We start from the raw sequence: 18,787 nt of genomic DNA on the forward strand, positions 1-18,787 counted from the left end.
TGTGAAAAAATCATAAATGCTTTTTTACTTTATATAAAATATCATAACTATAAGAACACCATTTGAAAAATAAGGTGTTCATGCAAACAAGTATTTGTCTAATGTTGACAAATACTTTCTTATATGTACAATTACTTGGATAGCAATTCACATGTATTCGAGTACTTCATCTTATAAATTTGTCTTATGGAAAATGTAAAAAAATAAATACAATAAATACCTTGTGGTTTATAATATGTAAAGTATTATCAAACAGTCTTATGACCATTTATGTTGAATTTAAGTTACTTTTAAAATAATAATATGTATTTTTTATAACAATAAATAATATTTTACTTTCAATTATTGGGTCATTTATGTTAGATATAAAGGTTAGAGATAACAAGATTTATGGTTACAAAAAGGTATTGAGATCAATTAGGAAAGTTATATTTTAAATAATAGTAATATGTTGCTCTAACAACAAATATCATAGCTCATCACTTTCCCCCAACCGGAACCACCATAGAATTGTAGGCCCAACCCTCCCACCTGGTTCATAGGGCCCCATCCCCATATAGATAGAGTCGTCATCCCAACTATGGTATGGATAGAGGGGTCCATAGAGAATAAATAGAGGGGTCATGGCTGGAACTATAGGAAGGGGGGACAGATAGGTCGGTGAAGTATGTGGGTGCCACTAATCTAATCTCGTGTCACTGGAATCTTGATCTCAAATGGTTGGTGTTTGAAAAAAGAAATGTATTTAAGATCATTTCGTAATCAACCCATAAGAGTTAAGATCATGTTTGCCATACCTTAGGTTTTGTGAACCCTTATGGTCAGCGTGGACCGAAGAAATGTATTTAAGATCATTTCGTAATCAACCCATAAGAGTTAAGTTATTTATGATAGATAGATCATTAGGATCAAAGTTTATCAAGCTATCAATTTGTAGGACTATGCTTAGGCCAATGAGCCCATTATAATATCCTATAATGTCTTGTGGCGGGCCCGTGAGCCCTAAACGTTGTAGATGATAACTTCATGTTGAAACTAGAGTATGCCAGTGTGGAAGAAAAGAAATTGGACATCTGCAAGAAGTTCCCTATGTTCTATGAAGAAGAGTGGATTTGGACGGTGTTAAGCCGCATACATGAAGATTTAACTTGCCTAGATCAATCCTACCAAATTACCAAAGATTCAATAAGAAAATTAATAGGGTTGTGCTCCATCAAAATAGTGTGGACATTAAATTTTGTAAAGAATGATGAGGTTATTCATGAAGATTTTATTTTCCTTGATCAATCCTATTCGATTACCAAAGATTCAATTAGAAAAGTAACAGGGTTGTGCTCCACCGGAATAGTGTCGACATTAAAGTTTGTAAAGAATGATGAGGTTATTAGACTTATCGAAGCCAAGTTTGATAAGAGAACCTTGACAGTTGATGATATTGTTGATCTGGGGGTCCACTATGCCACAATGGGCATTTCTTATAAGATATAATACTAACAGAGAGGGATATGCAACTACCATAGCTATACAACTGCATATCAAATGGTCAAAGAAGGGAAGGATTTTGATCTTTGTGAGCTCTCGAGGCAACAATTGATGGAGAATTTGCACAAGAAAAAGGAGACAAGATACAACTTCTGGTATGGATCTCTTATTATCGATTTAATGCTTTATTTCATGAAAGAATTTCCTAATGTACAAAGAATGTTGTCTGGAGAAAAGATGTTTTGGTAGCCTCCCAAATTAGAGATCATATGCATAGTTTTTTGGATAGTAAGTCATGTGATGCTGCATATTGGGGTTTCTTCAAAACCTTCCAGAGTGAGATGGAGGAGAGGTATAGGATATCTACATAGGTTGTTGACAGATATTCCTCTCCGCCCAAAAAACCGAAAGAACTATTGTTGTTGTTTTTGGTTTAGATTGTGTATGTTTATTTGCATCAACGTTTCAAAGGATGAAAGATCACAAAGTGTGATCCAAAACATTGATGCAAATAAACATACACAATCTAAACCAAAAAGAACATCAATAACTACTATAGATTATAGATTATGGAAAACTAATATTCTTAACTAAAACAACTTTTAAGTTAATTCATGGCTACACCAAGCATCATCTTGATGCTCAACCGTAGGGATAAAGTTAGCTCAAATACGCCGTCGTCGTTCATCTCGGTGAATTACGATCCTAACTAAATTTCAAGAGACGTGATACGATCGGTAAGCTCAGAAGATTCGGACAACACATTCAATTTGCACACAGATAAAAAGCAGGTAGTTTGATTTAGGGAGCATTCTTTTTCCACAATTCTCCATGGCTACTTTTTCTCCAACTCATGAGTCATCTCCATGATAAAACAATTTCAAGACAACTCTAATCGCCCCATTCGTTCCAGGAAATTCTGTCATAAGCTCAGCATACGTGCATTGTGCAGGTCTCTTTCGACTAGTCTTCTCCATCCTATTCTTGACCAGATGAACAGTTCTGGGTAGTTAGGCATACCATAACATCTTTGTAAGAAAGCCTCGGCGCAAATTTTATGGCCTGAAAGTAAACAAGCCTTTCATTTCACTGCATTTATGTTTTAAACCCTGCGAAAGAGAGTCCGATCGACATGGGTGACCCTGGTTTCGTTTCAGGATTGATAGGTTGGGGGATAACTGTAGCTTTGACAGAGATCAGCGAGCGCATCAAGCTTGCAGTTCAATGCAAGAAAGAGCTTCACAAACTTGAAGACTATTTGAACAATGTTCCAGAGGTATCGGACGCACCTGAAGCTCGGCCAAACTTTTAGCCACGAGACACAAACGCTACGGCCCCCGGCTGTGAACGAGTGGTTGAAAAAACTCGATTCGCTTGTCAGACAGGCCGCCGATGTTGCAGAGCAGTGTTGCATACGCTTACCGACTAATAATGTGATTTCTCGCTACCGCATGAGCTTGAGGATACGGGAAATCATTGCAAGCGTTGAAGAGCATCTGAAGCAGGTTGCTTTGATTGGTATAACGACCATGCTTGCCAGCAATGAGGAGCTCGGGCGAGGTCTCCAACGTATTGAACAAAAATTGGACGATCTCGGCACTGCAGCCACCTCGTCGAATTATCCAACAGCAACACAGAGGTTTCAGCCAGTGAACGAACCCCTTATTGTGGGACAAGATGATGTGTTTTCTAAGCTGCGGGAGAAATTAATAGATGAAGGGGAAGGGCTAACTTGCCTGGGAGTGGTTGCCATGGGCGGAGCTGGCAAAACTCTGCTTTTGAAAACTGTGTTCAATAGTAAAGAGGTGCAGGATAGTTTTAAGCAGGATCTGGTGCTTTGGCTCACGGTGTCACATAATCCTTCTCTTTCTGCTCTCGCCCGTCACCTTGGAAGGCAAATTGCTCTGCAAATCAATCAGCTGTTTGATGAAGGAGGCGGCCAAGACGATTATGTGAAGCGGTGGATCTATGAAAAGATGAAAAGCAGGAGGTTTTTGCTGTTCCTGGACGATGATTGGGAAAACAGCAGCGACGGTTTGCTGGAGCCTGGAGGCGTTGGGCGTGCCGGTTGTAACGGTCGGCACCTGCAAACTGGTAGTGAGCGCCAGGGACAGAAAAGTTTTGGGAAAATTAGGAGTAAAGCTCGACAATACAATCAGCTTGAATGGTCTTCTTGAGGATCAAAGCTGGGCACTGTTTTCATCTCATGCCTTCGCATACAACAATAATCAGGTGCCGTCAGTGACCGTGGAGGAATCGGCAAGGCACGTTTGCAGGGAATGTGACGGGCTTCCGCTTGCCATTGAAGTAATAGCGGCCACCATGGCAGGCGTCACAGATCCTGTAGAATAGGATGTGACGCTTCAGAGGCTGCAAAATGCAGACAAGCTTAATCCGGATGTGGAGAACAAGCTTTACAACCGTTTGAGGCTCAGCTACGATGCTCTGGCCAGGTACAATCCTCATCTACAACTGTGCTATCTTTACATAGGTGCCTTTAAGGAAGATGAATTTATGTATGTGGAGGATCTCATTAACTTGTGGATTGGGGAAGGACTAGTTACAACCAATCGCCCAGGTTACGATCCCTTGGAAATTGGGCGGGCTCAAGTAAATGTGCTCTTAGATCGTTGTCTAATCGAGGGCAGCGTAATGGATGCGGACGGGCAGGTTATGGTATGTTCCATGCACGATGTGCTGCATGATTTAGCTCTGCAGATAGCGGAGTTGGAAGAGAATTGTTTGTACAGGGCGGGCAAAAACCTACAGTTGTTTCCAGAAAATGAGTGCAAGGGGCAAAGCAGGATTTCCTTGATGGAGAACAATTTTGCCTCTGTTCCGGATTCATTCGAGGGTGGACAAGTCCTTTCCATGCTGCTGTCCGAGAACAAGAACCTCACAATTTTTTCTGCGCGAGCCATGGCCACAATGACTCGGGTTCGAGTTCTGGACCTTGGAGGCACGTCAATTCAGGAGCTACCTTCCAGCTTTGGACGCATGAAACAGCTTGTTTGCTTGCGGTTGGCCCGCCTGCCAATTAACAAATTGCCTGAAAGCATCACCGAGCTAAACAAGCTTCAGATCCTGGATCTTTCCACCTGCAATCAACTGGAATGCTTGCCCTCGGGGATTGGTAAACTTGTCTCTTTGAAGTACTTGGACTTCTGCTACTGTCAGCGTCTGCAGTCTTTACCCTCTGGGATTTCCAGGCTTCTGTCTCTTCAGTATTTGCGATCGGAAGGATGTTGAAAAGCGTGGGGACCAGCGGTAACAGCACAGACTAAGTCCAAATTGTGCTTCAGAGCACCTGAAAGGGCAGCTTGCTTTAAGGATCTGCAAACCCTGACGCAACTGAAATGGCTTGGACTAGAAGATATGGGAATGACAATCGAACATGGTACTTTAGGCACCATGATAGAAATGAGAACTCTTGTCATAAAGCTCCCCAGCATGACTGCTCTGCCGGACGACATGACTGCAATGACGAAGTTAAAAACGCTCTTCATAAGTTGCAGAGATTTGACAAGAATCCCGCCTTGGCTTTCTCAATTTCAACACCTGGGCTGCCTCATATTTTCTAAATGTGACAAACTTGAACAATTATCTGCTTTGCACAAGCTTCCAAGATTGAGAAGGTTGGATACAGGTGCGTGGCATATGAAGGATTTGCCCCAGGAATTTGGGGAAGCAGGGGCGTTTCCTGCGCTGGAGAGATTTTGGGTGGAGAAAATGAACGCGCTGGAGAGGTTACCGGAGGTGATGGAAGGAGCAATGCCAGTGTTGAAAGTGTTGGGTGGTGTAAGTTGTGCTCGTGTAGAAATGTTGCCCGCCGGCTTTTTCGAGCTGCAACACCTGCAACAGATACAAATTCACAATACCAGCAAGGTGTTGCAAAGGATGGCAGAGGGAGGGCAAGATTGGGAGGTTGTACAACGGCTCACAAACAAGGGCGTAGAGATTATCAGAGAATATGGTGGTCACAAACGCTTAACGGAGATAAGCACAAGGATGGGGAGTAAATATTGGTGGGACCGGTTTGCAAAAGAAATGTGGATGAATTTCCATGTTTGAGTTGTGGAACTGCAGTTGAGAATTGATGCACGAGCTTCACCGCCATGCTGTATGTGCCTTCACTGCTGTGCACAGTTCTACCTTTAGGCATCTAGATAACTGTTGATCGACTCTGTTTTCAAGTTTATCTTCCAATTTCAATAATCTATTCGAATAATGTATGCATGTTTAGACTATACTAATTGTTTTCCTTTAGAAGCCACAACCTCTACAAAATTCTGCATTGTTTTACTGCTTTCACATATCAGAGTAACACCTCTATATTGAGGTGCTTCAAGATGTAGCAGTTTTATCAGTTTGAATGATAATAATGGCAACAACTATTCTTTATACAAAATGGCACCTGATTAAAAGCACAAATTTGCATAACACAGTTGTTTTTCAGTAGATTTTTTGCATTTTTACAGCATTAAAAAAGTAGATTAAGAAGATTAAAACAGTAGAGATCACGTAAAAATCCATTGTATTTGAAGATTTTGTATTTTTAATCAAATGTTATTTTATATGAAAAATAAACGATTTCAATAATAATATTTATAAAAAACAAATAAAAATAATCAAACCAATTATAATATTTATATAGAAAAAGCCCAAATAATATTCAATTGACTGACTTTAGCCTTTCAGCATTAAAAATATTTGGATTAACCTCATGGACGGTGATAGACATGCGTATAGTTTACTTCTGGAATAAAATTGAAAGGAGAGACAAGACAAGTGCATTAGATGCTTGACAGGAACGATAAAATAGATATCACCATATAAAGCGTAGATACTGTATTTTTACTCCTTATTCTGTGGCAAAGCCACAGTCCTCAACTTAATGTTTAGAAAAGTTATTCTTTGGTCTTTCCAGGGAAGGAATCATTACTTTGGGCCAATGTTACAATTTTTTTACTAATCTAAAATCGTAATTTTTCTGTAAAAATTAGAGGAATTTCTTTTGAGTATAAAAGAAGTAATAAGTATCAAGTTAGATACTTGAATTTTATTTTTTTTAATGAATAAGTATTATATAATAATTTGTACAAATATTATATATGTATATGTATATGTATATGTACATGTACATGTACATACACTGTGTGCGTGTGTTTGTGTGTGTACATATATACGTGTGTGTAATATTTCAAGTTTACAAGACAGCCTTAACTTATATATTTAGAGAGATAAAATACAGAGCCATTGAGTGATAAGAGTTAGACCATTAGGAATATATGATCTACACTAAGTGTAAAATGTTGAAATTAATTTCTAGGAGATTCTAATCACTACAACCCATTAATCACTTTTAAATTCATTATTGAGCACAACAAGAAGACATATAGTTTTACTACTTATAGATTTTGACAACGTTCAAAGTTTACAAGACAAAGTCTTAACTAATATATATTTAGAGAGATAAAATACACAATCATTAAACAATAAGAGTTAAATCATTAGAAGGGATTGGATCATAGTAATTCAACTTTCTCCAAATATCAACAAAGGTTGGATTATCAACAACTAACTTCCAACTAATAAACAAACTCTATTTCTTTTCTTTTAAGTAATGGCCTAAGCATCATGAATAGGAGACATGATGATTTAGGAGCATCCCAAGGTGTAAGAGCAATCTTGTGTCATCCAAAAATATATTCCTTACTTTGCGCTTTTATTTGTATGGTTTCAATTACATCCACTTCGTAGTTGGGAATATATGTTCTACACTAAGTTTAAAATATTAAAATTAATTTATGGAAGATTCTAATCACTACAATTCATAACTCACTTTTAAAATCATTACTGAACATATCACAAGAATACATAAAGTTAAATTACTACTTCTAGATTCTAACAACTTTCTAAAGTATGCAACAACAAAAGAATATATTGTAAGATACATTGGGCCTAGAGGAGCTCATGATGTGAATTGCATCAAGATCCATTGGCCCATCATAATCGCATTCATCTAGAAGATTCTTTATCACATTTGGCTAACCCTGATAAACTTTATACCTTGTTGTAGTTAACTAGGATCATTCATAATGTTAGGATTTTCTATATAAACAATTTTTCAGAATCATTTGGAGTTGGTGAAGAATGTAGTCCAAGATAATCACTATAGTCTAGGAAGAGCTTGTGTCATTGTATAACTAGAGTGTTATAATTTGCATAAATTTTACATTTTGTAATCAAATGACTATGGCCTAGCATTTTGTGAGCCTCTATAATAGATTGTAATCATTCTATGATTGGGGAACAATAAATATCATGTTTTTTTCAAATTGTTTCCTCAAGAGTCAATTATGTTTTGATAATAGGTTACATGATTAAACAATCCTTCATTGGACCTTCTAGTCATGACTACATCAATGTTAAGAAATGGGGCGTTGTACACCTTTCATAATGTTATTATGTTTAATTTATTATTATTTGTGGTACACCTAGGGGTTTTAGGGATACGTGCATCACAAAGATTAACACTCCTAGGGCCACTTTATGTGTTATATGTAACATTAGTTAATATTTAATGTGGGGTTTCACATGGGAAAAGTATTTAATTAAATGTTGGAGAAATATATTTAATAAAGTGAAAACTTAGTACACAATATTTAAATTAAGAGATAACAGTTTTGTAATCTCATGGTATTAGTCAAATGATTTTATTTCATACAACTTGGTGGTTTTGCGTGAGCTTGATTCTATAAAAGAAAGCACATGGTAGGCTATCTAAGGTTGGATAGTTCACCATTTTGGCTAAGGGGTTGAGAGCATCTCTTGTTAACATTTGTGAAGGTTCAAAGCATAGCATGGAATGTGTGGTCACATGCTTGTTCACATGGAGTTGTTGTAGAGAGATTATATTTCAAAAGAGTTCATAGAGGACTCTAAAGATGTGTCAAGCAACATTTTCATTGATGAATAATGCATGAGTAATGGGGTATGTGCACAAAGATGGTGGTTAGAAAAGTGGACACCACCCAAAAAAACATGGAAAAACAATTAGCGTGTACGTGGTTTTAAAATTTGAAATTCTCACGTACGCGCTTAGGTTTTTTCTTCCCGAGCCTAGAGAAGATAGTGTGTATGCATTGCTTTTAGGAAAATGAGTGCATACACACTAATAATCTAAATATGACTACGTACGTGATACCTAGTAAAAAAAGTTTTTTAAAAAAAACTGGGTCTCATTTACCCGTGAATAGCGCGTTTTTTACTTTCTTTTTTTTTCCATTTCCTCTCCTAAACCATGAACGGGGTGCTAGATTTGTCCTCCAAGTTATGGATCAAGGTTAGTTTTTGTTCATTTTTGTCTTTCTTTCCTGTTTGTTCAATTTTTTTTACATTTTGAATTTAATTTCATTAATTTTGATTAGGTTTTTCCATTTTTTGTTTCAAAAACCAGATTCTTCTAATCCAGAACAAGAACAACCAAATGCACCTCCTGAAAACCCACAAGAACAACCAAATGCACCTCTTGAAAACACACAAGAACAACCCCCAATTCCTCATTTTGACCGCACACCCGGAACACATGAGCAATTAATTAATCAGTTAGGACAAAATACGTCTAAAATCAATAGACTGATTGTTAAATTGAAAACTTCTGAACTTGATCATCATCAATCCCTCGCCACTAGCTTAGAAACATTAGCTAGTGATGCCATAGTTGTTTCCACACAAATTACCATATGGGGAAGCTTTAGGGATAGGTGTCGTCAATTCTATGCCGATGGGCTATCATACGATGGAGTAAAAAACAAAAATATTACTAAATAGCAAATGTATGCCCTTTTCGTTGATCCCAAAACTGGTCAGTCATTACCTCTTAATGCAAAGAGGTTTCCCATACATTGGTGTACCAATGTGCAGATGAAGAATCTTTTTTGGCAGAGGTGGTGGATGGTCTTTGATGATCCACCTTGTAATAATTATGAGGTGCCATTATATTATTCGAGAAAAGTATATTGTGAGTTTGTGCTCAATGTGCGCCCAAACTATTTTGACATGAGAGAGTTCCATGGTAGAGGTGGTGGCTCTGCCCAAGATAGACCTAGAGCCCGTAGGCAATTACTCGTGGAGAGTCACCGCCCTAGCACCCAAACCCAAGGTGCATCAGGTTGTCCCAGTAGAGCTGAAAGAGTCGATGGAGCTACAGACTCTTCAGGCGGCCACAACATTGATTGGTGCCATCATCTAGAATGGGATACCATTAGCACACCCTATTGTATTGGATGATGAGCCATTAGGTGGCAACAGAGAGCGCATCCAACATATGTGTGTCAGTTGCTCGGGGATAGATGATGCAGCCGGTGCAGATGGATCCTCATCTCATCTGTGCATGATTTGCGGGAGTAGATGTTAGGCCCACACGGTTGAGGATTTCGTACTGACAGATGATTTGATGGACATGGTGTTTGCCCATGAGCCACAGACACAGGTGTGTTGATTTGAATTCATAGCATTTTATTTATTAGTCACTTTAAATTTGTAATTACATAAATGAATTTTCATTTATACATCGATTTAAATTGAGACACATAATATGCATTTCAGGATGCAGCAGTGATATCTCATACTCCTCCCTCAGTTACTATTGCTGCAACTTCAATGCCTGAGGTATAAATTTTGTAACATGTTAAAATAGAATAGTACACTTTGAATTCAAAAAAATACAAGATATACTAACTATTTTTAATGCTTGGTCCAATTTCTGGTTTGTAGGTGTTGACAAGGGATGAAATGTCTCAGATTGATGACACCATGCTCTCAGTGATCGATTTTGGCCTACAAGGCTATACGGTATCATATTTTGTACAACCCTTTTTATGTATTGTTTTGATGGAATATGCAAGTCATTTCATTTTAGATTTTTAAAATTATGTTTAATTTATTATCTGTACTAATATCTCATGTTAATTTTGTTTTTTTAGGGTACCCCCTCTGCATCTAGGGCTCGTCCTAAGAAAAAAATTCCTCGAAGACACCAAAACGTAGGAAGAAGGTAATTAAACACATTTTTAGTTGTACAATTGTTTAAAAATGTTGAAATCAAGTATTAGTTGGGGTTTGTAGATTGATTAGTGTTTTTTGTCTATTTTACATCTACAACGGCCATTGAGCTATGTGGATTTGTTGAATGCACCTGATTCGCCCGTGGATCAAGAGAGGGCAGAGGTATGTATCTCTACTTTATTTTCTTGATTTCATGATTATATGCACGCGTACATGTGAACTTGTGATACATTATAATCTTATAATCTTTTCATATAGGAAATATCCATACCTATTTCATCAATAGCGAACCCTCCTCCTTGCACTGGAGAAGCATCTCAGGATCCAGTACACTTTTGTTTGATATGTAAAATTAATTGTTTTTAACCTTCAATACTTATCATTATATTAATTGTATTTAATCTTTGAACATTTTTTGTATAGGTAATAGCGACAGTTTCTACATCGATGGTGAGCCATCCTCAGTCCATTGGAGAAGCATCTTAGGCATAGGTACGTCATTGTTCTCTATATTATAGCTTTTAAGTGTTTTTGATATATTTATGTTAGTACATTGTATTAACTGTACGTTTAATCTACAATAGACCCCTTCATGGTACGACCATAACATGGATCCATTTAAGTATGTCTTCAAGAAAACTCCTAAGAGTGACAAGGAGAGGAGAGCGAAGACATTAGCTCCTAGATCAGCTGATGAGGTAATCTACATTTCAATTTCAAAGGAATTAAAGTTAAATGCATGGTTATGTTGTTAATTGTGAACTATTTTCTACAAAAGAATTCTAACTTGGCTTTTGAATTGTGGTTTTGCAGCCATCTACAGAACCAAGTACTGCATCGAAGAGGCTTGATTTTGATGATCCACCACAAGTTTAGGATCATATAGTGCTAGTTTTGGTCATAGAATGACCAATACATATAGATATATTCTACATTTTTATTGTATATCAATTTGGACATGGCATATGCCACATTTTTGTAATACTTGTATTGACTTGGCAGACATGCCTTTTATATATAAATAAATATCGATATTCGATCCAATAAATGTGTACTAAGTTCATTATTTTGTATTCGTTGTATTTTTTGGTTGTCCTTTAATAAATTTAAATGAATATTTGCATATGTAATCAACAATATGAATATAAACAACAAAAATATATGATATAAAACATTGCAATCATGTAATATGATTTGATAAAAAATTTAAAATGTTGAATTAACCCTACAAAACTCCTTGTATTCAGTTCATTATTGTGTATTCACTGTATTTGGTGGCTGCCCTTTTATAAATTTAAATGAATATTTGCATATGTAATCAACAATATAAATATAAAAAACAAAAATCAACAATATGAATATAAACAACAATATGTGTTTGGTGTGAGAGCACCCTCACGCTCGCAACGGTCACATTTTATTCATCATGTGCACAAATCGATGTCGCGAGTGCATCTGGATGGGTAGGTTTATGCTAGGCATGCCCCTATCATGCATCCCAAAGCACCAGAACATCGAGAGTCATACCATACCGGTGCGATCTCTCAAGTGCCCTAAGTCGAAAAAATTGTCAAAATTTGACGGACTGTTTCTTCAAATTTAGGACACATTTGGTCAATTTTTTTGAACCCGTTGGGTCATGTGAGGCTCCTCTAAAATGGTCTGTCTTGATTTTTGACGAGTTAGAGCCATTTTCAATTGGTAGCATTTTTCGCCTGCTACAAAAACAGTTAGTTACATGCAATGCAAAGTTGCCAGATTGGCTAGAATTTATTTGGTTCATTGTGTGCACGTACTGACATCATGAGCACGTCCGGGTGGGCAAGTTAACACTAGGTATGCCCCTATCATGCTTCCCAAAGCATCGGAATGTCGAGAGTCATACCGTACCGGTGCAATCTCTCAAGTGTCCTAAGTCCAAAAAATTGTCAAAATTTGATGGACTGTTTCTTCAAATCCAGGACACATATGGTTGATCCGTTTAAACCTGTGGGGTCGTGTGAGGCTCCTCTACAATGGCTTGTCTCGGTTTTTGATGAGTCAGAGCCATTTTCAATTGGTAGCATTTTTTCGCATGCTGCAAAAACCGTCAGTTGCATGCAATGCAAAGTTGCCAGATTGGCTAGAAATGATTTGGTTCGTCGTGTGCACAAATCGACATCGTGAGCACGTCTAGGTGGGAAGTTTAACACTAGGCATGCCCCTATCGTGCATCCCAAAGTGTAAGAACATCGAGAGTCATATTGTGTCGGTGCAATCTCTCAAGTGCCTTGAGTCCAAAAAATTATCAAAATTTGATGAACTATTTCTTCAAATCCAGGACACATATGGTCAATCCGTTTAAACCTATGGGGTCATGTGAGACTCCTCTACAATTGTATGTCTCAGTTTTTGACGAGTCAGAGCCATTTTCAATTGGTAGCATTTTTTCGCTTGCTGCAAAAACTATCAGTTGCATGCAATGCAAAGTTGCCAGATTGGCTAGAATTGATTCGGTTCATCGTGTGCACAAACCAATGTCGCAAGCGCATCTGGGTGGGCAAGTTTATGCTAGGCATGGCCTTGTCGTGCATCCCAAAGCATAAGAATGTCGAGAGTCATACCGTACCGACGCAATGTAGAAGTTGCTTGACAACTTTTTTGACAATTTTTTTGACAACAATGACAATTTTTGCTCAAATTGTATCTAGTCTCAATCTATGACCCCTATGACCCGATAATGACTCAAATAACTCTCCATGATTATACAAGAATCAAGAATGCTCATGATTGACTAGGGACACATCACATATACTTAGAACATAGTCACAAAACATTGACACACAAAATAGTCACAAAACATTGTCACATATTATTCAAAAATTTGCCTCTAAATATGGTCAAATCAGCTCTTGGCTATTTGATTATACAAAAAAAATTCTTACAAATCATCTCATGGGCTTTTATACAAAATTTGGCATTACAATATGTGCGATTCAACTCATAGCCATTTTAATATACAAATCATCTCATGGGCTTTTATACAAAATTTGGCATTACAATATGTGTGATTCAACTCATTGCCATTTTAATATACAAATCATCTCATGGGCTTTTATAAAAAATTTGGCATTACAATATGTGCGATTCAGCTCATCGCCATTTTAATATACAAAATTTGGCATGTACATATGTACAAATAAGATCATTGCCATTTAAATATACAAAATTATGCTCCTAAACATGTAAAAATCAGCTCATGGGTATTTATATATACAAAAAATGAATATAGAACAATTCGTCGATGATTTATACAAAATTCTCAAAATCATTCTACTCTAAACCATAGAATCAATCAAGTGAGCCTTCAGGATCGGCTATAACCCGTATTGTGTCAAGTATTGCCTTGTGGTCAAATTCATGAACTTTCCATAAAATCTTGTTATGAGGTCTACCACGATACTTCATCAAATGAATATTTGTTGCAACAACAAGGTTAGAGAAATGAAGAATATGTCTGTGTGTTTCAAAGTCCCGGAACAACCAAACATCAGAATTCTTGATAGGGTATCTTCGAAGCCATGTTCCTGTCATGACAACAAACCCTATTGGGTACTCAATACCCTCTCCATCAATGATTGTGGTTGTCAATTTTCTTTTAGGCTCAACCCAACGACACAAATAGTAATCCGTTCCTTCTTCATTGTTCTCTTATGCAACAACTACATACACATGCCCTGCATTTTATAAAGTGTTAATTAATACCAAAAATAAAGTATGATGTACAACAAAATGAACCAAAAAGAATACTTGCAAAAAAATTAACTCAAAAAATCACCTGAATCCACTAGGTCGGATACATGGTCAAAATCCACAGATGTCTCCATCTGGCTCAATTGTAGTGCTTTGGGAATTTGATATGAATCAATGGGAACCAACGGCCTACAAGACCATTTGTCAACCTAGTATTGTGATTCACATTCTTCCCACAAACAATACATACATGAAGAGCAAAAACATACCATTTATCTCATATAAATTACCAGTGAACTTGAATTTGAACTCATAAATGAGTGCATGTCACTCGATCCTGCAATTGTACAACAATCTAGATAGTTTTCAATGTTAGATTCAGTGATAAACCAAAAATATCTACGAACCATTGATGTACTTGGATTACCTGGACCCGTCATAGACTTACACCATCGCACAATTGTTTCTGTATCTATCAACTCAACACCACCTTTGTACTTCAATTCTTCCCTAGCTAGGTCTTTTTCACACATGCTCCTGCACCATTGTGCTCTCCCTTACCATGTCCAGCCTCAGTGAAATTCCAAAAATATTGTACATCGCTTGTCATATGCATCCTTGACCAATAAAACATCCTTGTATTCTTGAGTTGTGCAGTGTAATTATCTGACCATATTAAGTGTCGGTTGTATCATATGTTCCTTTCCCTTAAACTATCATAGAAAACTTTAAAGCATCCTTGTACAAACTCCGATGAATGAGTACGATAATCACTTATGTAGAAGTGATACTCTCTTACAACCTTTCTATCCTCCTTTGTGCTATCATCTACATGCATGAATGCTATGTGTACAAAAATAGAAACTTGTGTAGAGTGATAATACATGGATTGCACTTCATTTTGAGGTTGTAGTGTATAATTTTTAGCAAAATCAACGATAGAGACAATGGTACCAAGAGGAAATGTGTCCTTACATAACTTGAATTGATCATCTAACCATCGAGCTCTATGTGTATGCATTATGTACTCATAAACTAGTTTCTCTTGAAACATTTTCATAATTTGAGCCACACATATATCATTTTTCACTAGCTCACATCTCTTCAAATCTTTTCCATCTTTAACTCCATATGTGACTATCTTGTATTTTCTGAAAGAAACTAGTTTCGTACCAATTTCATGTGTGCTCTCCAAATGTACGCATCTTGGTAAATGTTGCAAACCACCACATATAGCACAAGAACCTTTCAAACAAGGCATCTTATAATAAATGCAACCATCATGTCTATTACATAGCACACTTGAAATAAATTCTCTTACTGACTTAGGAGGTGCTTGTATATTGCATTCCTGCAAAACATCGTTAGTGTGCAAAGTAGAACAAATATGATGAAAAATATCATAATGCATGGAAAATTCAATATGCATCCTACAACAATATGTGGTGCGTACATGATCAATCTTAATATAAAAAGGTTTTTCCATTTCAAAAAATCTTTGAGAAATTCTTATTTGAGGAAACTTTTGAAGGAATCTTTCATAAAATTTAGTTTGAGTCATATCCAAATAGTGTTTGGCATGTGGCTCATGATTTGAAGACCCAATTCACCTTCAAACAACATCTCTTTGGTTGGGCGAAACTCTTGTGTTGTCATTCCAAAAAATTTCAATTAATGTTTTTAGTGCATCAACAACAACCTTGTCTTTGCATGGTAGTCTACCCGAGAATGCCCAAAGAGAATTATTGTTAGGTTCCTCTATTTTTTCCCGCCTCTTTAATGCTTTACTTAATGTTGTTCTACTAACATTTAATGACTTACTTGTTTTGCTTATCAAACAATCTTTTTTTGTTTTCTTTCTCATTATGGTTGATGTAATGACACGTCGAGTAGCATTAGAATCTTTAGTATGTGATTTTTAACCAATAGCTTGATATGCATCAAATAGATTTCTCACAATAGTTCTTTCACTGTTACTTTTAGATAATCTTAGGCCTAGAATTTTCATCATTTGAACAATTATTTGACATCTTGCAGTTTGATTTAAGTTTTCAAAATAGTTTTGTCATATTATTTTGACCATTCTCCTACAAGTTCATTCATTCATTTTATTGGGCATTGACTTCAATATATTCTCATCAATGTCAATTAGATACTTTGGTTTCCTACAAATGATTCTAGGAGGTGTTAACATCGGTGCATTATGTACATTCAATTCATCAAGTAGAGAAGGTGTATGTTCATCATTTAATTGATTATTCAATGCAGTGTCTTCTTCAATTGCATTAGGTTCAAATGGTAAATCAGATGTATCTTCTTCAATTGCATTAGGTGCATTATGTTCGTTTGGTAAATCCAATTGAGATGTTGAGGATGGCATACCTTCTTCTCCTATTGTTCTTTTGTCACGCAATTTCTTCATACGCTGCCTTTGTCTTTCCTTTTGATCCTCTCATTGTTCCATCATTCCTTGATTGTTCTTTCCCATGGTTGATATTGATTGTCCTAAATAGAATCATATTACATATATATGTAAACAAAAGTTCATAAATAAACAAATACCCATAAATATGCATCTTATCACTATTTTTTGGAATCAAACTATTAAACAATCACAATACTATTGACAAAAACTAATAAGAACAACAATTCAATCATTTGAAATCATTCAAAAACAAAAAAAATCACTTACTTCTATGTATAAAACAGTGATAGAAGTGCAGACACAGTTCTAGTGGGGTCTTCAACAACCTCAAAAACTTCTTTTGAGGTCATTAAGGCTCTTGGGCAACTAAAACTATGTCTATAAACCACGTACGCACTACATTAATAACTGTGTACACGTTGTTAGTCCATAAAATGTTGACAAGCCCAACAATATTCTTTTTTCCCATTTTGGACTAATAAGTAGCGTGTACACGCTCTTAAGCCTAAAAAATGTTATCGTAGGGTAACAAATAATGGACTCAGTACCCCGTGCATGCTTACAAGTAATAAGTATTGTGTACGCGCTCCTACACCTTAAAAAAGTTATGGCAGGGTAGTGAACTAATAGTTTTAGTACCCCGTACACACTATTGGTAGTAGAAAGGGAGGGAGGGAGAGAGAGAGAGATAGAGGGAGAGGGAGAGGGGGGAGAGTAGGGTGGAGGGAGAGAGGAGGGGGGTGGAAGGGAAGGAGGGAGGGAGAGAGGGAGAGAAGAGGGGGGAGGGTGGGAGAGAAGAAGGGGTATGGAGGAAGGGAGAGGGAGAGTAGGGGGGGCGAGGGAGAGGAGAGGGGATAGGGAGAGAGAGAGAGAGGGGGGAGGGAGAGGGGGAGAGAGGGAGAGGGAGAGAGAGGGAAGGAGGGAGAGGGAGAGAGAGAGAGGGGGGAGGGAAGGGAGAGGGAGGGAGAGAGGTAGAGGGGGAGGGAAGGTAGAGAGAGGGAGAGAGGGAGAGGGAGGGAGAGAGGGAGAGAAGAGGGTGGGAGAGAAGAAGGGGTATGGAGGAAGGGAGGGAGAGAGAGAGAGAGAGGGAGAGGGGGGAGAGTAGGGAGATGAGGGAGAATAGGGGGAGGGAGAGAGGAGGGGGGCAGAAGGGAAGGAGGGAGGGAGAGAGGGAGGGAAGAGGGTGGGAGAGAAGAAGGGTTATGGAGGAAGGGAAAGGGAGAGTAGGGGGGAGGGAGGGAGAGGAGAGAGGGGAGGGAGAGGGAGATAGAGGGAGGGAGAGAGAGAGGGAAGGAGAGAGAGGGAGAGAGAGGGGGAGAGAGAGAGGGGGGGGAGGAAAGGTAGAGAGAGGGAGAGAGGGGGAGGGAGAGAGAGAGGGAAGGAGAGAGAGGGAGAGAGAGGGAGAGAGAGAGAGAGAGGGGGGAGGGAAGGGAGAGAGAGAGAGGGGGGGGAGGGAAGGGAGAGAGAGAGAGAGAGGGGGGAGGGAAGGGAGAGAGGTAGATGGAGGGAGAGAGGGAGAGAAGAGGGGGGAGGGAAGGAAGGAGAGGGAGAGAGAAAGGACACAGGACACCATATGACTAATCTCGATTGTGACTATAGGAATTACAAAAGAAGAGAAAGAGGGAGGGAGAGAAGAAGAGAAAGAGGGATGGGGTATGGATGAAGGGAGAAGGGGAGAGAGTGAGAGAGAGAGGGATGGGTATGGAGAGAGAGAGAGAGAGAGAGAGAGAGAGAGAGAATCTAGGACATAATATGACCTCTAACAACATCTAAGGGGTCATATGACACTATATTATCCCTTAGCACACCATAGGACCTATAACAACACCAAATGGTGTCGTAAGGGGTCATAGAATACCATAGGACCCTTTAGAACACCATATGGTGTTGTTATGGGTCATTGGTGTCCCAAGGGGTCTTAAGGGGTCACAAGACACCATATGACCTCTTAGGAAACAATACGACCTCTAATGATACCTAAGGGGTCATATGGTGGGCTAATAAAATGATATATTAAATTTAAATTTATGAATAGAACAACATACAACGAGACTCCAAGCGAACAAACAACGAGGCTTC

At 38.0% G+C, this 18,787-nt stretch overlaps 1 protein-coding gene across 1 annotated transcript; it reads left to right on the top strand.

Annotated features, from left to right (window-relative positions):
• The first annotated feature begins 2,747 nt into the window (after window positions 1–2,747).
• Window positions 2,748–4,731, top strand: LOC131035257 (disease resistance protein RFL1-like). Its single transcript, XM_057966924.2, has 2 exons — window positions 2,748–3,618; window positions 3,866–4,731. Exons 1-2 carry the CDS (start codon window positions 2,748–2,750, stop codon window positions 4,729–4,731), a joined length of 1,737 nt encoding a protein of 578 aa, XP_057822907.2.
• Window positions 4,732–18,787: the final 14,056 nt, after the last annotated feature.

This window comes from Cryptomeria japonica, chromosome 2 (assembly GCF_030272615.1).
Source record: "Cryptomeria japonica chromosome 2, Sugi_1.0, whole genome shotgun sequence".
Taxonomy (NCBI): Eukaryota; Viridiplantae; Streptophyta; class Pinopsida; order Cupressales; family Cupressaceae; genus Cryptomeria; species Cryptomeria japonica.

Excerpts from the sequence above, each read along its gene's own strand:
- LOC131035257 (XM_057966924.2), top strand. The coding sequence starts at position 2,748 with ATGTTCCAGAGGTATCGGACGCACCTGAAGCTCGGCCAAACTTTTAGC. Across the intron at positions 3,619-3,865 it reads AAGTTTTGGGAAAATTAGGA|ACAAGCTTAATCCGGATGTG; the intron begins GTAAAGCTCGAC and ends TGCAAAATGCAG.